The sequence below is a fragment of the Thamnophis sirtalis genome, unplaced genomic scaffold (genome assembly GCF_051295495.1).
Source record: "Thamnophis sirtalis isolate CommonGarterSnake01/CBP01778 unplaced genomic scaffold, rThaSir2_p1.2 scaffold_10, whole genome shotgun sequence".
NCBI lineage: Eukaryota > Metazoa > Chordata > Lepidosauria > Squamata > Natricidae > Thamnophis > Thamnophis sirtalis.
In genome coordinates, this window is record NW_028261390.1 from 41,713,191 (window position 1) to 41,739,075 (window position 25,885).

At 41.0% G+C, this 25,885-nt stretch overlaps 1 protein-coding gene across 1 annotated transcript; it reads right to left on the reverse strand.

Moving 5' to 3' along the window:
- Nucleotides 1-1,625: 1,625 nt before the first annotated feature.
- METTL14 (methyltransferase 14, N6-adenosine-methyltransferase non-catalytic subunit) lies at nt 1,626-25,885 on the reverse strand. Its single transcript, XM_087724451.1, has 11 exons — nt 25,749-25,885; nt 25,308-25,396; nt 23,867-23,954; nt 22,324-22,404; nt 21,596-21,683; nt 19,845-19,935; nt 18,589-18,730; nt 9,957-10,049; nt 8,188-8,304; nt 3,488-3,698; nt 1,626-2,123 (listed from the first exon to the last, which is right to left on the reverse strand). The coding sequence occupies exons 1-11, from the start codon at nt 25,812-25,814 to the stop codon at nt 1,819-1,821; spliced, it is 1,371 nt and encodes a 456-aa protein (XP_087580577.1). The 5' UTR covers nt 25,815-25,885; the 3' UTR covers nt 1,626-1,818.

The window sequence follows — 25,885 nt, forward strand, 5'->3', positions numbered from 1 at the left end:
GGGAGGGGGGGTTAATTCTTTTACATACAATTTGTATTTAGGACCAAAAAATAAATCTTTTTGTATTGACCATGTCCAAATGCAATCTCAACATATTCACATGGCCTTTCAGTTTCCGCCAAAGGTTTGTTTAACATACTCCAAACTCCTGTTACTGTACATGAGGCAAAACAATTGAATTGTAACACTTTCTCTATGAGACAGTATTAAGGAATATGGGATAGTTTTGTTTAGGACATAGCAAAATTTAATGCCTTGCAAAAAGCAAAGTAGAAATTGCTATTACTGGAATTTACCTAAAGGATAACTATTGCAGTAAATTAACATTTAAACATTAAAACCTGTTCAACGTATTAACTTCCCAGACCTGGAAAATGTACTATTACTTGAAAGATACTATTGTTAACTTTATTCCTAAAATAAAAGTTCTTTATTTGACTAAAACTGCATGTTTATATATAACTCTCTTTAGAATCATTAGACCATTATGTTTTTTCAGGTTTTATACTGTCATATTGGGAATCACATGATCTGGGGGTTAATGCCTGGGTTCACACTTTATTAAGCCATTATATAGTGTTTGACTTACAACCATTTGTTTAGTGACTGTTGGAAGTTATGACACTGAAAAAAAGTGACGTACAGTTTTTAGTTACACTTACACACCACCATTGTAGTATTCCCTTCATCATGTGATCAAAATTCAGATGCTTGGCAACTGACATGTATTTATGACTGTTGCAGTGCCTCCGATGTCATGTGATCACCTTTTGCAAGTGTGGCCAATGGGGAAGCCAGAACCACGTAACAACCATGTTACTAACTCAATTCCCTTAATAACTGTGGCAAGAAAGGTTGTAAAAGGGGCAAAACTCACTTATCTTGCTTAGTAATGGAAATGTTGGGCTCAATTGTAGTCATCAGTCAAGGATTACCTGGTTTTCCCATATGTCCGTGGTTGGTTTTCAGCTTAATATTGGGTATCTATTAGGATTGGCTTTCAATCAATCATGACTAAAATTCCGGCTTAAATAATTTTAATTTTTTAATCTATCTCACATCTAGGTTTCTGGTTTTCTACCATAAGTTTCTTGGACAAGCTATATAGAATTACAGTATAATATACTTTTCAAAACAAAAGTGCTTTACTTAAAGCCGTTTTTTTTTAAAAAAAAAACTATATTGTTAATGTTACTGAAATTGATCTGATTTACTTAATGTTGTTTTATACATACATGCGTGTGTTTTTGCATTTTTTGTGGTTTTCGAAAATTACTATGAGACTAATATATATTTGGGATTTCCCTTAATAGGAGCACTAATTTTCAGTTATTGGAATCTAAGTTGAAATATAATTCAGTCACCGGAAAAGAAACAGAAATAGCAATATTTGTCCTGGAAATTTGTCCTAGAATGATTAATATCTAATTAAAAGGGTTTAAAAAATATTGGAAAATAAAAAAAGCATGACTATGTTTTTGAACTATGAAACAACTTAAAATTAAAACTAAAGCTATCATGTGCTAAGTCAATTTTGATAGTAAATGTGCTTGATAGTAAATACACTCATGAAGATACCAGTGAGGTAATGAAACAACTGCAACAAAACAACCAAGGTCAGAGAGTTCCACTGTAAATGTGCTTTATTGTAAGATCTGGATTATTATACAAGACTGGTTCATAATAGGTACAAAAATATTTTTGTGAGTAGTTCTAGAGTGAGCTGCTAATAAAGGTAACTGGAGAACTATGACAGTATTTTTTTAAACAAAAATTCAGTGGGATAAAGGCAGGAAAAAAGATGAAGATTCTCATTGCTCAGCGAGGGGGAAAGCCACCCCGATGAGTACCTCCCCGTCCCCCTCTGAATCCACCTCTTTCCCCCCTGAAATTAGTTCGGTTTCTCTCTCTGCCTCTTTCTCCTCGACCAGCTGAAGTCCCGCCTCTTCCTCCACCTCTTGGTGCACCACCTCCTCGATCTTTTGGTGGTGGTGATTTTGGTCTGAGTCTCTCAATCTCTTCTGTACAACCAGTCAGGTGGGAGTTGGGAGCTGTGAAATATGATGTATATGTTTCGGCATTGAAGTTACTATTTGTGAGTGTGGGTCCAACAGTTAACCAGCCTAAGGGGAGGGGAGGGAACAAAAGGGCAGAGTGAGCCACATACAAAATTGTACCCCTTAATCCTTTCCTACTTAAATTTAGCATAATTTGTATTGTCAAAGTAGGAGCAGAAGCAACTATTCCCATAAAATAAGAGCAAGTAGAATTACCAATAAAACTCTACATGATGTAGCTGAATGGCCTTTTTAAAAACCACAGGTGCTTAAAATTAATCCACTAGGACAGTATTCCAATGATATGAGACATTCCCCTCTTTAGCTTGCTAGTAAGACTTTTTAAAAACACAATTCAATTATGAATAAAATTATTGAAAATCACGTATTACACCTAAAAGTCATACATTTATTTCTGCCTTTCATGTTTATTTCAACTTAGATGTCAGTTTCATACCTGTATTTCGGCCTTAGTATCTAAATACTGTAATATACAAATGGGAAATTAGTTTTGTTTGGAGTTCTGAATGAAACAACTCTGGGGTGGCTAGTTTCAAGGATCCATTCTATGATTAGAATGGCTGAACTACTACAATATGAAATGACATAGTTGAGGATAAAGAAACATTCTAGAACGTTTGGAACACTCAGCAACAATTCTGAGCAAAAAAAAAAAAGAAAGAAAAAGAAATATGCCTGTCTGCTGAATGCCTATATCCCCATTATGTCTATAGTCATTTGGTTAAGAAAATGAGCTTGGTAAAGTTCAGGGGTGGGTTTCTCGCCCCGTTCCAACCGGATCGGTTGGAACGAGGCCGGCGGCGTCCTCGCGCACGCACGCGGCGTCCTCGCGCACGCACGCGGCGTCCTTGCGCACGCACGCGGCGTCCTTGCGCACGCACGCGGCGTCCTCGCGCACGCACGCGGCGTCCTCGCGCACGCACGCGGCGTCCTCGCGCGCGCACGCGGCGTCTTTGCGCACGTGGCGCGCGTGTGCACGCATGCGGCGTCCTCGCACACGCACGCGGCGCGCGCACGCGTATTAGCGTCTGCGCGATGCTCCAGCTGCTCCTGGAGGATCGCGCAGGCGTTCTGCGCATGCGTGGAAAGCGCGAAATTCAAAAAAACCGGGTAAGGAGCGGGAGCGGGTGTGCGGGCGCGCGCGGGCGCGGGGGGGGGGGCTTCGCCGTTCCCGGAAGTTACTTACTTCCGGGTTCGGCGACCAACTGGATCGCAGGGACCGGTGCGAACCGATTGAAACCCAGCCCTGGTAAAGTTGTCCTTTATGCTCAACTAGACCACTATACTACACTGGAAGCCATAACTACTCCTCTAAAATCTACATTTTTGTAAAGCATACAAATTAATTTTATGAAATTTTCATATTTAGGTTTTGAAATGATTTAGTACAAAGCAAGACTGAGAATAACCTGGACGGATGGTACTGTCACGTCCAAAAAGATGAAGCCGCCTTCTTCCAAGACAAAAATGTTCAATAATGTGAAATATTTCCACAGGTTTTTCTATGTTACCAATTTCTGGCTCTTCTGTGATAATTAAATCAATGTCAACATTAGCATGGATAAAATCACCATCTGTACTACGGCGGACAGTTCCTTTAATGCCCATAAGGCAATGTTCCTAAAGAGAAAACAGAAACATTTTTTCTTTTATATCAAAAAAGATGGGAGGGATAGAAGAAATTAAAACAGAACGTGACTTTTTTATAAGTTCAGTTATGTAATTCATCAAAAATCATCATGGACCAAGATGTTCTATGGCTTTTGTACACCTCCATAAAATATTAAAACAATTAAAATCATTAAGCAGCAGTAAGAACATGAAAATCCCTATCTGAAAAGTATCACCCTAGAGAAATGTTCTGAAACAAAATATTTGCTGTAAAATCAGTAATGCCACACTCCAAGGTAAGAAAGAAGTCTACAATAAACTACATTACATTGATCTTATTACGGTAGATACATATTTTGCCTGTCAGGTTTCCAAATAGCATCCTCTATGAAATAGCTCGAGGCAAGAAGTTCCTCAAAACACCAATTTATAAAGAAGCCATTTTGGCACATCTGGGAAACCCCAAATCTGAAAGCTTCCAGGTTTTCCCCACCCAGTTGAAAATTCAAGGCCCTGTTTCAACACCCACAAATCCATCAAATGGTCAAATCATTCACTGCCGTGAATGAAGATTCCTCCCATCCACATCCATCCAGATGCAGGGATAAGGCGACCTTGACTTTCTAAGAAGGAATGTTGTTATGGCTACACATCTCCCAAGCTCCATACCATCCCCCCTCCCAGTTTCCCATAGTAACTTGTTGTGACTCAGCAGATGTTTGCTGTGAGTTGAGTCGGGATGAAGGAATAACAATGCAGCTGGGGCTCGTTAGTGTGGTCTTCTGGAGATAAAAAAACTGATGGTGCCACGCCCTGGTTGCAGAAGTCAACGTTCGTTCATGGTTCATTGATCATCGGTCGTGGTTTGTGAGAGACACTTGGAGAAGTGATTTGCTTTCTGTAACCCTGATTCAAAGAGACGCTTAGAGAAGTGAATTGCTTTGTAAGAGATCTTTGTTTTTGCATTCTGTTATCTTCTTGCCAGAGACTTTATTTTTGGGCTCGCAGCCAGCGTGAGCTGAGGCTGATAAAGTTCTTTCCTTTTAAGTCTGTCTGACTGTCCTCTGTTAACGAGCGAAGAAGGGGGGACAGAACAGTAACTATGTTTGAATATGTGGCAGGCTTGAGGCCCTATTCCCTCCCCCCCCCTCTCAATGGCTTCCAAGCCCGACATTGCCTTTTCTCTAAAGCTCAAGAAAGTATATACAACATTCCTACAATTTTTTTCCACAATCACAAATGCACGTGGCAAGTTAAAAAAAAATGATCCAAAGTGGCTTGTTTTACCACCCAAATTATTGCCCTGAATAGAGTTGAGCTAAATGCTATGATAAATTTTATTGATCAAATTACTCACATCTCTGTCAAAGAACACATTACTCAACACATTACCCACCCTCAGCATTTTTTGTGTGTGTCTGTGTGTGTGTGTCTATACAAATTTAAGTGTAATATATATTATCTCTAACAACTCCAGAAGCAATAGAAAACACTAAATCTGCAAAATGTTTTATGAGCTACTTCAAACCCATCTTGATTTAATACAGTTTCATGCTTATATACTGATTTGCAAATAGGCTTTTTAAACTATAATGAATACTTTCTTATAAACTATTTTCAAAACTCTGTATATTCCTTGTATATACTCATAAATCACAATTTAATGGAAGTAAACATTGAGTATAAAACAAGTATGATTGTGTTTTATTTATCACAACATGGATATAACATGAAGTTTGAACAAACGGGTTTTAACACCTCCTCCCCCACCCTGAAAAAGGAAAAGAAACAGACAATGATATTGTATATCTTCTTTTTAAAGATGATATTGGAATGCAATTGTATAAGAGGCCTTTATGTGGGAAGTCTACAGAGTTATCTTTAGGGTGGATAGATTTATCTTGTTTCAGAAGAATGTGATCCAAAAGGGCAATTTCCCACAAATTATTAAATGCTGCTTTACTGAAGCCACCAGATGGTTTTTACAAAATTATGAGTAAAGATGAATAATAATTTCCAGAACTCTCCCAAAAGCTATGTTAAGTTCCAAATTCTGAAAAACCAGGGAAGGAAAGATGTCCCTTCACATATAGAAAACAGTTCACTTTTACTATCTCTGGCAAGCAACATTACTTGGATTAGGCAGGATACTGTCTTAAAACAACTTTTTCTCACATGGCAACTTCCAGATGGATTGAACTCCAATTCTCATAATCCCTAAACATCATGGTAATACATCTGGAATCACCTAGTTTGCAGAACATTGATATTGTATGTCAGTGCTAATATTTGTAGACCTTGATTTTAAAAAAAGACTAAACCACTGTGGAAGTAACTGATTAAGAAAAAGAAAAAGAAAAAAACACACAAATATATAGTGATTACTTTTTCTTTATGTTTTGAGACTTACAGTCTCAAAAAAAACCCCATAAAAAGTAATTTTAAGACATACATAATCATTATTTATTACTATAGAATACTTTTTTAAAATTTCTATGAGAATCCTGATATATTTAAAAATGTTAAATTTTGTTTAGTGATATAGAATTTACTATTACCAAAAATGATACTGAGCATTTCAGGAACCTAATTTTTCTTTTTTCCTCTAGGGAAAAGGTATTTTAGGAGGCAGCTTAGAATAGTCTTGAGGAAGATGCTCAAATAGCCCCCTGAAACTATTTCTAGGGCAGTGATTTTCTAAGTGTGGTTGTGGATCATCACTTACCAGGGTGGATAAAAATCAATGATTAAAAAAAAAAGTCAGATATTTTTAATTTAAATCAACTTTTTTTATTTAAAACAGATTTTTTAAAATTTGTATTAAATTTATTTTAATAAAATGCTTTTGAAGTAAAAAATCTATCTAAGATAGTTTTCTATTTAAGATATATTAATAATTTAGTTTATTCGGCATGAAATGGAGCTTAGTTATGTAGCATGGTGTGCATTCTGCAATATTGGGACTCTCATGTGGGGCAGAGATGACAGCTGCTCTTTAAAAATTATGATTTAAATTGAGTTGATTTAAACCAAGCCTTTTTACTAGTGATTTAAATCATGATTTAAATCAATTTGATTTAAATCAAATCCATCCTGTCACTTACTGCAGTCTTCTCACACTCGTGGTCCACAGCCTATTTGCCATCTTAATCCTCCCCACAAATGCTGACATTTAGGCATTAAGAGCTTGCATACTTACTGCCTCAGCCATGAATCCACTTTACATTGTCCAAATAATTCTATAAACATTTGCACTAGCATTCAGAAAACTGACAATAATAAACAAGGCTCAAATGAAGTTACCAGCTGCAAGACCATATGTGTTCTGCCAAGTGGAATTGTGATTTCACACATGCAGTCCCCCCACCCCAAAATGCAAATAGGAACTTAGATGAATGTTAACATTGGAATTTCATTAGAGTAAAGATCAATTCACTCTCCCATCCACCTTGTTGTGCTAAACATATCTGACCAGCTAGTTTGTGTTTATGAATTATTATGGCACAAGATATATACAAATTTTAAATAATACTGATAATTCCATATTAAATGTTGTGATAATAGTTTGAAAATGATTTAGAAATAGCAGAATAAAGGGACATACACAAATATAGGTAGTTCTTACTTAATGACCACTTGATCAGCAACCGTTTGTAGTTACGTCAGCACTGAACAAATGCTACTTAAACTATCACCAAAAAGGCAGTGATGGGGAACATAGGTGGGTGGAGTTTGAGAGGAGCTTGAGAGTTTGCAATCAAATGTTGATCATATGACTACGGAAAGAGTACATGCATGTGAGACCAAGTAAGAAGTCACTTTTTTCAGCACTGTTGTAACTTCAAACATTTGCTAAAAAAATGGTCATATGTCAAGGACTATCTGTATTTTATTTTATGGTCCATGATTAGATAAAGGGTGAGGAAGATTCATGAATTTCTGTCAAACATATAGAAGTATCTCAACATCTGCTCTTCTTACAAAACAATTGCTCAAGCAGTAAGTATAGTTGTCAGAGCAATAGGTAAGGGTCCAAATATTGCTGAAGTACCGAATACTGGAAAAAAGTTAAACACAGCCCCACACTATCAGAAGAATTCTCCCTTGCCTCCATTTAATTTATATCTCAACATAGAACAAAATGAAAGCTAACCACATTGAACTCCTAACTACAGCAACTGTTCAGCAAAAAAGAAAACTATAAAAGATATTCCACACCTCTTCTGAAAGGTGAAAAAAGCCTAATTTTTCCATGATATTTTCATTTACATTTCAATAAAATAAGCGAATAAGTACTTCCCAGAATTTTCCAGAGTTTCATGCTGTAGACAGAAGTTCAATACTCACTCGTAAACACATTTTAAGTAGTAAGTGAAGCCACTTGTTCTGCAAGTATTTTTGTAACATTAAAATTATCACCAATAGCTACAGAGCACTTAAAAAGCATCCACTGACATTCCATAACAGGGAGAGGACAAAGAGAAATTCAAAGATGTACCTTTGTTCTTTGAAAAACAGCTTTGGGATCCAAAGTCTTGGTCTTCCCAGGATTATTTTTATTTGTTTTAATCCAACATATATCTTCACATCTTCTGTATCCCCATTTGCGCAAACACTACCAGAGTTCAACAAAACAGAATTTTTGTACAATACAGCAAAAAATAAGAACAATGCATTGGAGACAAATTTAGACAAAGGTAACAAGGCTGCTGAAAACAAATTTCTTCTTTTCATTTTTCACTAATTTTTCCTAAAAAGAATGTTGACAGATCCTATTGAATGGGGTAGTGCATCACTAATGTACCTCTGGGTTCAAGATGAGATCGCCTCTTTCCTGAACTATCTCATTCAGTAGGAACTGTGATCCTCTTTTACAGGAGCACTGAAATACAAGTACAGGGAGGATGAAGCTCCACTATTGTTAACCAACTAAGTAGGCTTAACTCTGGATATTGTCCAATTTATTAATTCAAATTTTTTAAAAGAAAAACCTGATTTCTTCTGTAATTTTCCTAGAGACCAGATTGCAATTAACAGGTTTTCAAGCAATGTCTCTATTATAGTATATATTTATTTGAATCCTTTCAACATTTTAAAAATATGCTTCATATTACCTCATATGGGTGATTTATACATTATTATCTATGGCATTAAACATACTGGTGGCACAATTTTATGTATGTACAGGGCGGGGCATAACCTTTTCCTAGGGGGTCACAGCAACACTTGTAATAACAACACAAATAATTCATACACCATTCGAAAGCCCATCAAAAACTGAGTTTATTGACACGATTTAATAGTCAGTATGACCACCATTAGCCCTTCGAACAGCATTCAAACGAGGTGCCTCTCGAAAGGCAATGCATTTTATTCTGTCAATGATCCTTTGTTCTTCCGAATCGAATTTTCCAGCCATTCTTAAAGCAAATTTAACATTTAATAGCTCATTCAATTCAGTTTTTTATGGGCTTTAAAATGAGGTGTCGCAGAAGTTGTAAACTGCTGTCAATCTTGCTGTGACCCCCTAGGAAAAGGTTATGCCCCGCCCTAGAATTGCAAAATAATGACTGTTTGAAGATTTGTTGTGTTCTTATCCACCTCGTTTGAATGCTGTTCGAAGGGCTAATGGTGGTCATACTGACTATTAAATCGTGTCAATAAACTCAGTTTTTGATGGGCTTTCGAATGGTGTATGAATTATTTGTGTTGTTATTACAAGTGTTGCTGTGACCCCCTAGGAAAAGGTTATGCCCCGCCCTGTATGCAATGTACAGAAGACGGTGTGATGGTTCAGCAGTTAAGATGCTGGGCTTGTCAGCTGGAAAGCCAACAGCCCAGGTTTGAGACCCGTACATCATGTGATAGGGTGAGCACCTGTCCTCACCCTAGCTCCTGCTAATCTGGTTTGAAAGCATGGAAAAGCAAGTAGATAAATAGGTACCACTTCGATGGAAAAGTAAGAGCACTCCATGACATTATCCTGGCCACATGATCTCAGAAAGTGCTCATTCAACAGTCCTTGAAACGGAAATGAAACCCACCCACTATACTCAGCAATTAGTGGAATAAAATCCTCAGGGACAAAAATGGACCCTACAAATATATGTAGAACTTGGCTTTCAAGACTTCCTGTAGTTGATTCTTAGTCAGAATCTCTAGTCAGTGACTCTAGACTTTAGATATTTTTTATATGCTGGCCTTATCTGAAAGCCTCATTGAACCAGTTATTATTAATGTCAATGACAAAGAATTACATCATCTTACCACCCTGCCGAGATCCAGGCCCTCACCAGAACCACACCAAAGAAAGACAAATGATCGTGGGGCAGCAATTTCTTCAATGTCCAGCTTCATAATCTACAAAAAGTAGAAAATGTGTAATGTTTTAAGCAAAAGCATTTGCACAGCAGAGTTCAGTAAACACCCTGCACCTGTGGGAAAGCACCAGGAAGGAATTATATAATAAATAAATGGTTTTTCTTAAATAATATACCAGTTTTATCTACTTCTTTAGATGTGTCAAAGTATCAAAAATAAAAGGCAAAGAAAATACAACTATGCAGACATTCATGTTTGATATCAGTAGTGCATAAATAGCTCCAATATAGAGGCAAAGATACTTGCCTATATAATAATAATACCACCGTGTTTCCCCAAATAGGGGCTTGGCTTTATTTTCGGGGAGGTCTTATTATTTTCCAGGTGCAGGAGGCAGCAAGCCCACCAACCTCACCCTCTCCGTCCCACCACCTGCTTGCCTGTGGCCACAATGACCCAAGTTCTCCTTGCATCCTGGCCTTGCCTGCCCTGCTTATTGGACACTGAACAGCTGACTGTGCTGCTCTGGCCTTCCTGGGGGGGGGGGGGGCTCTTCCTGGCAGAACACACACAACCTCTCCCTCCAAGGCAGCCGTATCCCTTTACTAACTTGCTTTCCAGCTCCATTCTCCGTTCCATGTGCAGGACAAGAAAAGTAGACTGTGCACCTATGGTTAAAAAAAAAATACCAGAAAATACCTTCCACGTTCTCGCAAAAAAAAAAAAAAAAGAACGGAGCAGGAAAGACGGTTAGTGGAAGGATGTGGCTGCCTGGTGGGGGGAGGGATCTCTCTCTCTCTCTCACACACACACACCATCCTTTCCTTGGGAACTCTGCACAAGCGCAGAGGAGGCTTCGGATAGAGCATTTGGGGGATGTGCGTCTGCGCTGAGATCCCAAGGAAAGAACAATTGTCAGGAAAGGGGAGGGGGATTTTGCCTCTTATCCTGTTCTGTGCTGAGCTTCAGAACAGGGTAAGAGGAAATAAAATCTTCCCTCCCCATTTCCAAGCCGTTTGCAAAAAAGCCCCATTCCGAGCTTTCAATCTTGCAATCCTTGAATATGCTGAAGGTTCAAAATGGGACGTTTCTGCAAACGGCTTGAAAATGGCAGTTGGACTTACCTGAACTGCATGTTTCGAAGAAAGGTGTGGGAGGAGTAACCAATGGGTATTAACCCAGCCCCTTTGCCTAGGAGACTGAGGTAATCTTTTGAGGCCACACCTACGTTCCTCCTCTGACCTCCCCTGTCTGCTATTGCTTGACCCTTGAACTAACTCAGGCCCCCTTGGCGCTGGGCGCCCTACACCGGGGGGGGGGGGAAGTGACTCCTCCCACACCTTTCTTTGAAACATGCAGTTCAGGTAAGTCCAACTGCCAGTTTCCGAAGTGAAGGTGTGGGAGGAGTAACCAATGGGACATACCAAAGCTAGATGTCCTGGGAGGGATTAGATGGGCCTGAGCCCCCCGGAGAGTCAAGGACTCCCTGCAATACCCTCCTGCCGAAGGCAGCCTCCGCGGAGGCGTAAGCGTTCAGCCGGTAATGCCTGATGAAAGGCGAGGGAGAAGACCAGACGGCGGCCCGGCATATCTCCTCTATGGGTGCCTGGGTGGACCAGGCTGCTGAGGTGGCCGCACTTCTGGTAGAGTGCGCTGTGATGCCCTCTGTAACCTTGAGTCCCCGTGCCCCGTAGGCCTGAGATATGGCCGCTCTAATCCACCTGCTAATGGTGGCTGGGGAGACCCTGGCCCCTCGGGTGGATGGCTGATAGGATACGAAGAGGGCTTCCGACCGCCTAAAGGGGGCCGTGCGCTTCAGGTAAATGCGCAAGGCTCTTCTGACGTCCAATTTGTGCCAGGATTTCTCCCTCTCCCTGGAGGGTTGGGGACAGAAATCCGGCAGAACTATCTCTAGTGCCCTGTGGAATGGGGAATTGACCTTGGGCATGAACGCAGGGTCCAGTCTGAGGATGACCCGGTTCTCTAGAAAGGTGCAGAGATCCGCTCTGCTTGAGAGAGCGTTGATCTCAGACACTCTCCTGGCTGAGGTGATGGCAACCAGGAAGACGACCTTAAGGGTCAGAAACTGGAGGGAAACCTCCCTCAAAGTTTCAAATGGTGCCTCCATTAAGGCCTGGAGGACCGTGGGTAGGTCCCAGGTGAGGAATCGATGGACCACTGGGGGTTTCAGATTCGCTGCCCCCTTAAGCGCCTTAGGACCGGATGTTGGGACAAGGGAGCAGCATTCACGCCCCCCCAGGACCGTAGAGAGGGCGGAGACCTGTCTTCTTAGGGTGCTAGTGGCCAGACTCTTCTCTAGTCCCTCCTGGAGGAAATCCAGAACCTGTGGGAGAGAGGCCAAAGCTGGGTGGAGACCTTTAGCTCGGCACCAGTCCATGAAGGCCACCCAGGAGGCGTTGTAAATACACGTGGTGGACTGTCTCCTGGACTCCTCCACTGTCTTGATGACGCTCTCGGAAAACTGAGCCTCTCTCAGCTGTTCCCACTCAATCGCCAGACGGTCAGATGAAGCCACTCCGGATCCGGATGCTCCAGGGACCCCTGGTGCAGAGTCACCTCCCCCGCTGGGATCCTCCAGTGAGGGGCTGAGGACAGATCCACTAGGTCTACCAGCCAGGGGCAGCGAGGCCAGAAGGGAGCCACCAGAATTACCTCCGCTCCCTCTGCCACCACCCTCCTCAGGACCCTGGGAATGAGGGGAAGTGGGGGAAAGGCGTAGAGAAGACCTGGTGGCCATCTGCATCGAAGGGCGTCCATGTCCATGGCTCCCCTGGCCGGGAACCTCGATATGAATTCCGGCAGCTGGGCGTTCTCTGGGGTCGCGAAGAGATCCACCGTCAGATGTCCGAACCTCTTGCGGATCTGTCGGAAGATCGAGGGATGAAGCTGCCACTCCCCATTGTCGATCGTGTCCCTGCTGAGCCAATCTGCCTGCTGGTTCTCTGTTCCGGAGATGTGCTCCGCTCTGATGGACTGCAGGTGTCTCTCTGCCCAGTTCCCCAGTCGCAGGGCCTCGTTGCGAAGAGCCTTGGAATGGGTGCCGCCCTGCCTGTTCACATGAGCCTTGGCCGCCACGTTGTCCGTCAGGACGAGGACATGATGCCCGGTCACCGTGCTCTTGAAGTGACGAAGGGCCAGGTGGATGGCCCTGAGCTCCAACCAGTTTATGTTGTTGCGCAGGTCTGTTGGAGTCCAGTGGCCCTGGGCAATCTGGGTCTCCAGGTGGGCACCCCAGCTGAAGAGACTTATGTCTGTGGTGAGGATCCTTCTTGCTGGTTCTCTGAAGAGGCATACCCTGTTCAAAGCTGGGGACAGCCGCCAACGGAACAAGAGCAGCACCTGGGGTGACACCCGAACCTTGAAGCTGGTGTCGTTCGTCTCGGCTCTCTGGTATGGGAGTAGGAACCACTGGAGCTCCCTGGCATGTAGTCGGGCCCACGGCACAATCCCTATGCAAGAGATGAATTTCCCCAGGAGCCTGGAAAGAAGAACTACAGGGACAGAGCGTAACTTGCGAATTTCATGAACCAGTTTTACAATGCTGTCCTTTCGATCTTGGGAAAGGAAAATCTCTCCAGCCACTGAATTTATAATGGATCCTAGGTGCTGGAGCCTGGTGTGTGGGACCAGGTGGCTCTTCTCCAAATTAATGGAGAATCCAAGGGCCCTGAGGGTGTCGATGGTAGTCCCCAAGTCCTGCTTGGCAGATTCTGGGGACCTAGCTAAGACGAGGATGTCGTCCAAATAACAGAACAAACGGACTGGGAGGGAGCGCAGGTGGCCTGCGGCTGCAGCCATCACCTTGGTGAATGTCCTGGGGGCTGAGGCCAGCCAAAGGGGAGAGCCCTGTATTGGAAGTGGTTGCCCTCGTGGGAAATCCTAAGGAATTTGTGGTGTTCCGGGGTGATTCTGATGTGCAGGTATGCCTCTGTGAGATCAATGGAGGCCAGGAAATCGCCCGGACGGATGTCCTCTAAGATGGACTTTAAGGAGGCCATCTTAAACTTGCGGTAGACCACCCTGGAATTGAGGAGTTTAACATCCAGGATGGCTCTCCACCCCCTCTGAACTCTTGGGGACTAGGAATAGGTTTGAGTAGAAACTGGAGCCCTTCTCCCCCTCTGGGACCCTTTCAATGGCCCTGATCTCTAACAGGTGCTTGATGGCCTTGGCCTTAAGGGCCCGCTTGGTCGGATCTGTGGAGGAGGCGAAGGTGCGGAACCTACTAGGGGGGAGTGAGCGAAACTCCAACTGCAGCCCGAGCCTTACAGTCTGGAGAACCCACTCATCCGAGGTGACTCGTTCCCAAGCATCCGCGAAAAGGGAGAGGCGACCGCCAATAGGGTGATCCGTGGATGGATCACTTGAACCTGCGGAAGGGACGACCGCCTCCTCCTCGAAAGGGCCGCTTGCCCTGCTGCTGGCCTCTGAACCTGTCTCTATGGAACTGCCTATCCCCCTGCCTGTGGAACCTGGGGTTCTGGTACCTCTGGTTCTGGGTCTCCACGTCAGGCGGTCTGTACGAAGTTCTCCTGGGATATGGCGCATGCCGGAAGTCTGAGCGCCTGGAAGTCATTGGGAAGACTTTCCGCTTGTTCTTATCCTCCACCAGGATAGGATTCAGCGCAGTTCTAAACAGCTTCTCACCGGTGTAGTCTGCTCCTGTTAGGTGCCACTTCATCCAGGACTCTGCCTGCTAATGGCGTAGCCACAACAGGCGCCTAGAAGCCACTGAGGATGACATTGCCTGAGACGCATACTTAACTGCGTCCAGTGTAGTGTCCGCCGAGAACTGTGTGGTTGCCAGGGTCTTGGAGATGTCCTGCAACAAGCGAACCTCCGAGGCCGGAGTCCTGTCCCTCAGCTGTTCCAACCACAGCATCGTGGACCTGTTAAAGAAAGAAGCCGAAGCCGCCGCCCTAATGGCCCTGTTATAGCCTGGAACGTCTTGCGCAGCACAATGTCTGCCTTCTTGTCTTCAGCCTTGAGGCAGCTGGCGATGTCCCCTGTGATCACTGCTGACGCTGAAGCTAGGACCTGGAGAGCTTGAGCAAAGGTCGGGTTAAGGTTATAAAATTTCCTCTCATTTCCCCCTGGAGTGGGGAAAGACCCTGGCTTCACCCACTGAGATTTGAGCACCTCCAGAAACATCTCTGGCGTGGGAATCTCCTCCTTAGCCATGGGTGGTCTATGGAAGGGCCCCTTCTTCCTCTTGCCCTTGCTAGTGGTAGTCGTTTCGGACACAGGCTTAGGATCTGTTGGGGGGGGGGTGTCCAGATCTGCTGTGGCACTTGCCTTGCGGAGCAAGGAGCTAAACAAGGAAGGGGGAAAAAGACCAGCAACGGTGGAGTCGCCTTCTGCCTGGGGTTCCTCATCCTCAGAGAACCCCACCTCCTTCAACTCTCCCTCCTCTAAATCGGAAGCCTCACTTGCAATAGAGGGAGAGGGAGACCTGGCTTCTCTGGCAGCCGATGTACTGGGGCGATCCTGGTGGCCCCTGGAGTGCTCCTGGGGGGGCCCTGCTCCTGGAGCTCTGAGGCTGCTGACTCAGAGGCCATCACTTGGGCTAAGGCCCTAGCTAACATATCCTGGAAACTATTAGTGAGCTCAGGTAAGGCAGGCTGGAGCTCAGGTGGCTGGAGAGATTCCCTGGAGTCAGGGGATAGAGGAGCCAACCTCTGCCTAGCTGGACTGGAGGTTCTGTGCCCAAATGGATCAGCCCTTGACTCCACTGGAGGAACAGGCGATAGGGGGGTTGATAAGGAACTGTGCCCTCTACCTGAGCCCCTTGGGGAACCATGCTGCCCAGGCCTCATCCAGGGCTGGAAGCCTGTGGGGAGATCGGGACCTGGAGGGGGAAGGGCTGATGGTAGCCCTGAATCTTCTGGCCGAGGCCCTGGTCTCCTTCCTAGGGACTGCTTCCTAGGGACTGCTTTCTTGGAGGCCTTGGCTTTGTCCCTCCTAGCTGGGGATCTCCCCCTGGGAGCCGGGGAGACTTCCCCAGAGGTCCCCTCATCCGGATCCACACCCCCTGGGGCTCTAGGCCTAGCCTCCCTGGTCCTTGCCACCTCCACCATTTATTTACAGTTGCGGTGCCACCAACCTCCTCCTTGCTCAGCCGGCTTTAAAATGGTTGGATTCAGTCTTCTGTCCCTGAATCCGCTCTCTTCGTTCTTCTGCCGCTGATCTGCGGCCTGGACTGCCGGCAGGTACCACTCTGGAGCCCTCCCCGGATCACCTGCGGATAGGTCCTAAAGGAAGCCTCTTCTGGCTTCCCTGGTACCTTTTGAGTGCTATCGGCATCCGTAGAACGCCGATCATGCGCTCACTCACGTGCTCAAGATGGTGGCAGCAAGATGGCGACTGCCGATCTGCGGTCCGAGCCTCCTCCTGGAGATGGGGAGCGTTGTGTTGATCTCCGCTGGATCCCCGGGCCTCACCGGTCTTCGTCGGCCCCTTCGGAGGCCGCGCAGTCGCTCCCTGCAATGTGGAGGCTTCCTCCCCCTTTTACGCGACCGTCCGGTCGCTTGGGGTGCGCGCAGACACTGGCAAGCGGCAAGGCTTGTAATCCAGCAGTGCTGAGCACGGCAGAGGAGGGGTGAAACGCAGCTGAAGAACTCTAAGGTAAAAACTCTTTGCTGTAGAAGAAATCCTGTGGAAAAAAACTCCTGAGTCTTCGAAGTGAAGGGAGAGTCAGAGTAACACTCCTTTCAGGCCGGAGACTGAGGTTAATCTGGGGAGGTCAGAGGAGGAACGTAGGTGTGGCCTCAAAAGATTACCTCAGTCTCCTAGGCAAAAGGGCTGGGTTAATACCCATTGGTTACTTCTCCCACACCTTCACTTTGGAAACTGGGGAGGGGGATATTTCTGCCTCTCACCCTCTTCTGAAGGTCAGCACAGACCAAAAATAGGATAAGAGACAAAATCCCCCTCCTGATTTTCAAGCCGTTTGCAAAAATGTTCCATTCCGATCCTTCAATCCTCGCAATCCTAGATAATGTGAAGGCTTGGAATGGGGCGTTTTTGCAAACCGCTTGAAAATGGGGAGGGGGGATTTTGTCTCTTATCCTGTTCTCAGTCTGTGCTGCCTTCAGAACAGGGTGAGAGGCAGGAATATCCTCCTCCACATTTTCAACTGGTTTGCAAAAACGTCCCATTTCAAGCCTTCAATGTGAATATGCAGGTGAGAAGCGTCCTCCTGTATGCATGGAAATCCATACACTTGAGATATCGGAAAAAGCCTTGCGAGGAGATGCTGCTGCTGAAGTGCAGGAAATCTCCCCCACCCAGCCTGCAGATCGACCTTTCAAAGAGGAATTTCACCAGGACGAAGAGGGGGCTGAAGGCGACGTTTGTGTCGCCTTCATCCTAGTGAAACTCCTCTTTGAAAGGAAGATCTGCAAGTAGTGGTGGTGGGAATTCCTGCACATCAGCAGCAGCGTCTCCTCGCAGGGCTTCTTCTGATGTCACAGGTGTATTGATTTCCATGCCTTCCTTTCCTGTTCCGTGGACAAAATTGCCTGCTATGACTATCACTGTTAGGTAAGGAGGGCATGAGGCATTTGGGTTGTGTGGCTTGGCCTCTGGCTTCTTTTGCAGCTGCAATTTGCCGCAAAAGCGACCTGCATTTGCTGTAGGCAGAGGCCTGAGCGGCACCCGGGAATCAGCTGTTTTGTGAATGGAGCGGCTCAGCTGATCTGATTAAGGGGCCGAGAAGCCCTGCGGTGACTGAGGAAGGGCTGTCCCCTGTTCTGGCTAAACCCACCCCTTTCACTAGGGCTTATTTTCAGGGGAGGGCGTATATTTTTGCCCACCCCGAAAATCTGATATGGACTTATTTTCAGGACATGTCTTATTTTCGGGAAAACACAGCAATAACTTTATAACTTATTTCTGTATTACTTTTGTAATTATTAAAGATAAATGATTTTAACATATTAAATTCAGAGATTTAATATTAAAAAATCATGATCAAAGGCTACAATGCTGTTTTTATTATGAAATTCAACCAATACTTCAAATGCAAAATTTTAGTTGCTTTTTTTTCTATTATCTTAATTGTTCTCCGTAACAACTTAGAGAGCTATTTATCTGGCACATGTTATTTAGCAAACCTTGATTTTTTTAAAAAAAGTCTTATAATTACCACCAAATATTCAAAGTTTATTTCTTTACATATTTTGTTCTAAGAAAACTAAATGAAGGATTCTTATGGCTCATATTATTTTTATGCAACAGTTCTTACTTTGTTGCTTCGTAACTGCATATTGTATAAATTGTTTCTAAATCTACCAATATAGATGATGGTAGACAGCAGCCTACTGCAGCTGCAATTTTAAAATTAGCTAAATGTTAAGAAAGAATTACTAATGATAAATGGTTTTAAAAATGAAGGTATTGCTTATCTTTCATATTTTAAAAGGGTGATGAAAGAGCATTCACAGAAAATCTGAAAAGCAGTTAGATAAAAGGCATTTCAAAAGTCAATTCATGTAAAATAGTAACAAAACAAGACAGTCTTAATTTTTCTTTTATTTGTTTTCTATAGCAAACTCACATCATCCCATGTCCAGCATTTCTCATTAGCAGTAATGCCAGTCTCTCTATAGTATTCTTCCAACGGTGGTTCTAAAAGGATCACATCAAACTTAGACTTGAGTTCACGAAGGTCAAAAGCTTCCAGTTCAGCTTGTAAATACCTATCATACAAATGAGAAATACATTAATATTATTTGATTAGTTTTCTAGGTTGACAACTTCAGTGTCCATTTTCCAACTCTGATATTTAAAACAAGTTATGCAATTGTCTTAGATTTAGATGTGCTATTTACACATGCAACACACATAGTTGTGCAGAAAAACAATTTTCTTGCTTTGAGAAAGCAATTCACATTTGTAGAATAAATAATTTGTAAATAAAATCTGATAACTGTTTAGGTTAATACTCAGAAATTAAATTCTGAAAGCTAATCTGGCTACCATTACCTTATTAAAATATACGAATACTGCTATAAAATTACTATTCTAATTAAATAAAAATTAATGTGGGATAAGCAACTTCTGAAATAAGCACAAAATTAAATTTAAAAACCCATTTTCCAAAATTAATTAAAATGGGCTGTATCCAATAATTTAGCAATCTATCACTGTTGAAACAGCATCCATTAGTTTAACAGATTCTTCCTGCTTCACTTCTACCCCATCATCTTTAAAATATTTTCTGAAGCAGTTCGGAACTTTCAAAACAAATGAGAACCAAGCATGAGGGCTGCACAAGACGAATTCTAGCTATGGAAATGCAACCTTGCTGTTTAATATGGGAGACAGTCCAATGGTTTGTAAAGTCTCTTTACATCAAGAAAGTTGTTTAGACTATGGTGGTAATCTGCGGGGTAATTGATATTGCTGAACTACATCTCCCTATCTTATTAGTATTGATTCCAAAGAATGAGGGAGTGCCGCAAGTTATCTATTCCTGATTTATTAACAAGGAGCCCTTACGCCAAGAAAATTATTCTTATTTTAATCCATTGATGTAGTAAATTTGTATTATTTACACATTTCAAACTAAGGCTTATGAACTGGAGATATTTGCAAACAGCAGAAGAAAAAAAGAAAATCTGAGAAAATGGTCAAGAGCAAAAATTCATTAAGAAAGCACACCAAATAAAATAGATTAATAATTTTGAAGTTTATATATACAACTTGAAATATTCCCTTTGTCAACAGGTGTTCATAGAAAAATCTTAATTCGGAGTCAACTAAAGATAAGCCTGTCTAGACAAAAGAATCCAGTTTATTCAAAATATTTACATTGGAGGGGTGTTAGATTTAGATATTAGCTCATCCTTCAGCCTAATGAGTTCCCGGAGTTTTGGATATTCTTCAAATCTATCTGCTAAACCTGAGAGAAAAACACATATATGTTATACTACAGAAACAACTTTCAAATACATGTATCACAAAATAGGCACCCTAACATATTTGATTTAGACCACAGCTCTATTGTTTCTTTTCATTATGATTTAAGCTCAGCGCAAATTAGCCAAACATTTAATAAGAATATTTATCCAGAGTGTTAGCCATTTCAGTGCACATCTTCTAAACCCATTTATTATTTTGCATAATGTGCTTAAATTACTATGAAATGCAATGCATAGACAACGTAACATAAAATAAAATTCTTTGTATTAGTTTTTGGAGTTTAACTTGTCTCAATACAAATTAATGTCAATGTCTCTGGATTTTCAAAGAGTAATAAGAGCTCTTACTTATTTGAAACTATTTATGGCATGACTGGTATTATTTTGGCTGCATACAACTCAAACAACTGTTAATACCTCCAACTTGTAGATTTAAAATCCTTAACTGTGACTGTTTACTGTCTTTTATATTTATATATAATTTTTATTAAGAATTTTGATTATAATAACACCTAAAACCCATTGTTCACTATGGAGCAATTTTTGCCAATAAAATGTGATCACATGATATGTTGTAAATGGCCATAAATGTAGGCCAGTAACCAAGCCTCCAAAATATGGTCATGTGTCCATGGGGGTATATATCAGAACTTTGAATTTGGATCATACATAGCTTTTTCAGGACACATTGTAACTTCACTTTTAATAGATTTTTGTTTTTTCCATCTATAACAACTTTCAATCATCACATTAACATTGTTGTGTCATCGTACACACACACACACACACAAATCTTATATCGCTTCTATATTTATATACATTCATTTATAGTTCTATATATTTCTCTATTGCTTTTTGGCTAAATTAACTTTATTTCTTTTATGCAACCATTTATACCAATTATCCCAAATTTCATAGTATTCAGACACTTTGTCCTTTCATCTTAATGTTAATTTATCCATTTCTGCGCAATCTAGAATTTTCTGAATCACTAATTCATCTGGAGGAATATTACTGTTTCCAACATTGGGCAAACATTATTCTGGCTGTAGTCAACAAGTGTATTAATATATATTTAATATTTTTTCTATATTTCCTCTTGGTTATTCCCAGCAGAAAAAGTTCCTGTTTATATTGTTTGTTCCTCTGTAATTTGTTGTATCCATTTCCAATTTAATCTGATACTTTTGGGTTTCTGGGCAGTCCAGACACATTGTAATTTCAAATCGGCCACTAAGTGACTGGTTGTAAATTAAGGTCTATTGTATTGAAATATAATTATTTTCTGCTCCTAACTTGAATTTTAAATTTTATATTGATAACTCCATATTAAATATGAGAAAACTTAAGAAAATTGTTATTTTAAAAAAAATTAAGCATCAAATAGCCACTATATTACAGGAACAGACCTTTCTTCTAAAACTAGGAAACTTGAACATGCAATAATCACAGCTATTAAAATCCAATTATTACTCACATTTGTCTAAGCATAATTCCCAATTCCACTGTTACTTTTCATTTGACTGATAGTTCAAATACATCTATGAATAGAAAATTGAAAGCCTGTACTTTTCTAAGAATAAATAAAACTTCTTATACCCTGTACACAGAAATCTTCTATTATAAATTCTTCTGACATACCCACATCTCTGATGAAATTTTGAGGTCTGTGTCCAGTGTCCACAAAATGCTGACAGTAATCATTATGAGGATTTAAGCTCTGTGTCCCCTAAGAGAAGAAAATCACCTAAGAATAAACATTAGCAAAATAAAGCATATCACTTATACACTGATTTGATATTATCACCTGCATATGGTTATCCATGTCTCCTAGACTCTTAACTATTATTCCAGATTGCTCATATAATAATTTATTTTAATAATGACTCTGGACAATATATTCCATTTCTCCTTTATCAACAGACTGCATTAATTATATACTCAAGATAATGTATTTTTCTTTAGCACATAAATGCCCAAAATGAGGAACAGCTATTTTTGAGTGAAATGTTTTCTCTGATTTCCATCAAACCATCATTTGGTACAGAGATGCTTCTGTATTGAGGGCAACTCTGAAATATTGTTTAAGTTAGCTACATTGAAATAGATGCATCTGTAATCAGTTTTATTGAACTTAAAAGCATATTCAAATCCTAAATTTGTGTAACCAGAGATCTCAATAATAATATTCAAGTGGAAAGTAGAACAATAAAGTTGAAATATTTTGTAAATTTATTTTCAACCCTTTTTGGTCATATAAAAACTAAAGACCTCTGAATGTAAAAATAAGATATAATATGCAATACAATACAAATTTAAAAAGTAAATATAAAAATGTAATACCTTTAAAAATCATAACCGCTATTTACCTTAAGAAATGTACTGGAATCTTTGTAAATTTCTTCTTCGTATGGTAGATTCTCTTCATCTTGTTGAAGCTCCACTTCATCCTTTGGAATAAAGCACATTTTATGTGTGTGTAGAAACAGGATGTTTCTCTTCTCATTAGCATTCCGCTTCTTAATGAAGAAAGAAGACGGCTGTCTATGAATACTGCCTCCCTGAAACAGCAGATCATGAGTAGTCCCAGTGTAAGTCTGGGAAACCAGTCAATGAACCAATTACATTTTCCCAAAAAACACTCTTTAACCAAGAAAAATAAAATTTAAAATGATTTTAAAAAACCAAATGTTTTAATATCATATACTTTCTCTTTTCAAAGTTGGTTAATAATGCACCTAACTATTGCTACTTAAGAAGGATTTACTTATTTATTTAGATTCATCCCCTGCCCTTTCTTCAGGAGCTCAAGGCAGCATGCGTTGCGCTCCATCCTATTTATCCATACAATTTCGCAGAACTGAGTGAGGATAAGAAGCCTAAAGTCCTCTGTTTAACTTCTGGAGCTGAGAGTGAGCTTCCCTAGTGACAATCCAATATCTCAACCACAATACTACACTGGATCTCATGGAGAGCGTATCAGAAGGCAAGTGGATCTTTCTAACTCTTCATGTATTTTAGATGATCACATCATCTTGTGATTTGGTGCCATAGCTGGTTGGTGTTTTTTTTTTTTCTTCATAGTTCTATTACAGGTAGTCTTTGACTTACAACCACAATGGAGCCATCTGTTAAATGAATTTTGCCCCATTTTATGACCTGTCTTGCCAGAATTGTTAAGTGAATCACTGAAGTTAACAACACAGTTGTTACGTGACTCTGGCTTCCACATTGATTTTTCTTATAAGGAGATTGCAAAAAGTGATCACATGACCATTAATCAGTTGCCAAGCATTTGAATTTCAATCATGTGACCATGGGAATACTGTAATAGCCATAAATGTGAAAAACGGCTATAAGTCACTTTTTTCAGTGCTATTGTAATTTTGCAGCAGCTCACTACATGAGCTGTTGCAAATCAAGGATTTCCTGTATTTAAATCACCTAGAACAGGGGCCTGCAACCTTGGCAACTTTAAGACTTGTGGACTTCAACTCCCAGAATTCCTCAGCCAGCAAAACTGGGTGTTGAAGTCCACAAGTCTAAGTTGCCAAGGTTGCAGGACCCTGACCTAGAATCTCTATTGTGAATGGGGTGCTAATTTTTTCTATGTATGTATGTATGCATGTACATATGTATATTCCTATAAATCAATAAATTTTATTTGTTCCTTATGAAGAATACATCATACCTATTTATAAGATTCAAAAATAATGTCCTTTCTAAAGAGAAAACCAACAAAAATGTTTATAAAGCTTTGCTAAAATACTTTTAAATATTTACAATAAGATCTTTTAATGTAAGTATTTAAGATTTTGGGCATGTAAGATGATTCTTATAAGAAAGATTCAAATCATGTTTCTATTTTTGAAACAGATTTGTCTTTTTTCTTTTTTAAAGTCACTTTCTTACTTTATATTCTTCTATTTCTTCTTCATCAGCTTCTCCCTCATCAGGATATCTACGTTTAGAATTTGGAGCAGATGTATCATAAGCAGCCCTAGAAATATGAATATTGTATGTTAGTTTAAAACAAATTTCATAAGATGCTATGAAAAGTTAATTTAAGATGTGCTGATCCTTGTTGTACTGCCTCTAGGACTATATTTTTTATAAAAGTATTGTAGGCAAACTGCCAACAGATTGGAGTTTAGTCTTGAAAGGACTCAAAGATCTTTACATCCTTCTGAGGTCGGTAAAACGAAGACACAGATTGTTGTGGGCAATAGTGCTGTAAAGCACTATAGGGCCTTATATAAGCCTTAATGCTATTGCTATAAAAAGAATTATGGGATTCAGTAGCCTTTTAGCAAATAAAAAAGGATTGAAGTAAGGCAGTCCCTTCAAAGAACTCATAGTCCTGAAAAAGATTCTCCCTTATTTCACTAAGATTTCAAGATAATTGATTTCAGGAATTGAAATCATAACTCTGAAAACAAAATGACATTTTAAACTCTTTATATCATATTCATATTATGTACATATTATACACACACACACACACACACACATATACTACACACATATGAATGAATTTTCAACATATAATCTTTTCTTCTGTGTTGTTATATATTTATGATATTAACTATTGTAATTCTCTTCTGAGTAACTTTTCATTGCATGTCTGATGATACAATGGTATCCCTACATAAAGCCTTATCACAGATTTACTAAATATTTAGCTAGATATACATAAATGTCTACATTTTACTGGGGACTCAGATTGCTGGGGGCAATATGCTGACTGTGTAAACCGCTTAGAGAGAGCTGTAAAGCACTGTGAAGTGGTATTTAAGTCTAGGTGCTATTGCTATATAAAATTAATAAGATTCATATCACTATGCATTACTAGAGGCACAAATATATCAAATAAAGTAAATAGAATAGAACAGAACAGAATTCTTTATTGACCAAGTGTGATTGGACACCCAAGAAATTTGTCTTTGGTCCATATGCTCTCACTGTACATAAAAGATACATTTGTCACAAAACATAATGTACAACACTTAATGATAGTCATAGGGTACAAATAAGCAATCAGGAAACAATATCAATATAAATCATAAGGATACAAGCAACAAAGTTACAGTCTTGCAATCATAACTGGGAGGAGATGGGTGATAGGAACGATGAGAAGACTAATAGTAATACTGACTTAGCGAATGGTTTGACAGTGTTGAGGGATAAATACTCAAATTCTAGGACAGAATCTGTGTTCAAATATTTGGTTGGAAATTAAAAACTCAACTTGTGTTAAAATAATAACAAGCAAAATTAACTAAAGTTTCTTAGCAGAAACTTCCATTCTCCCTGTGATGTTTGCATGATTTAAAAAAAAACACTTAATGCAAACCTGCATGTTTCTCTGGTTTCAGCAATTTCCCTTTGCTCATCCTTGCTGTTGAGTACTGCCCCGATACTATCCGCATTTTCAGCTCCCAGCTAAAATAAGGAGAAGAAAAGAAAATGGAACAGAGGATGATTTACAGGGACAATATTCTACTAACTATTAGCATTATATAATATTATTAGGGTTACTATATCTACGCAGCTGCAGTAGGTCTTTACGTCAAGGGTCTCCAACCTTGGCCTGGAGGACTTCAACTCCCAGAATTCCCCAGCCAGCTTTGCTTAAAGTGGCCAAGGTTGGAGACCCCTGCTTTGCATCACAATTCTGCACTAATAGACCCCCGGAGAGGCGTTTCCCCGCCCTCCTTTTAAGTCTGAGCCACGGGGCTCGCAAGGGCGGCCTTTCCTCCCAAGGACGATCTCTCGGTCACCGGGCGGCAGTTACCTGCTGAGCCAGAAGCTGCCGGCGTAGTTTCTGCCGCTCCCTGATCTCCTGCAAGCGGCTGTTCATCCTCCTCCGCCAGCGCCGTCTGCTGAGAAGTCGCCGCCTCGCTGACGCTCACTTCACGCGACACTTGCAAG

Coding starts and splice junctions, on each gene's coding strand:
- METTL14 (XM_087724451.1), bottom strand. CDS start 25,814: ATGAACAGCCGCTTGCAGGAGATCAGGGAGCGGCAGAAACTACGCCGG. Junction 23,955..25,307: donor GAAACCAGAGAAACATGCAG/GTTTGCATTAAG, acceptor TCATATTTCTAG/GGCTGCTTATGATACATCTG. Junction 8,305..9,956: donor GCCTGGATCTCGGCAGGGTG/GTAAGATGATGT, acceptor GAACTCTGGTAG/TGTTTGCGCAAATGGGGATA.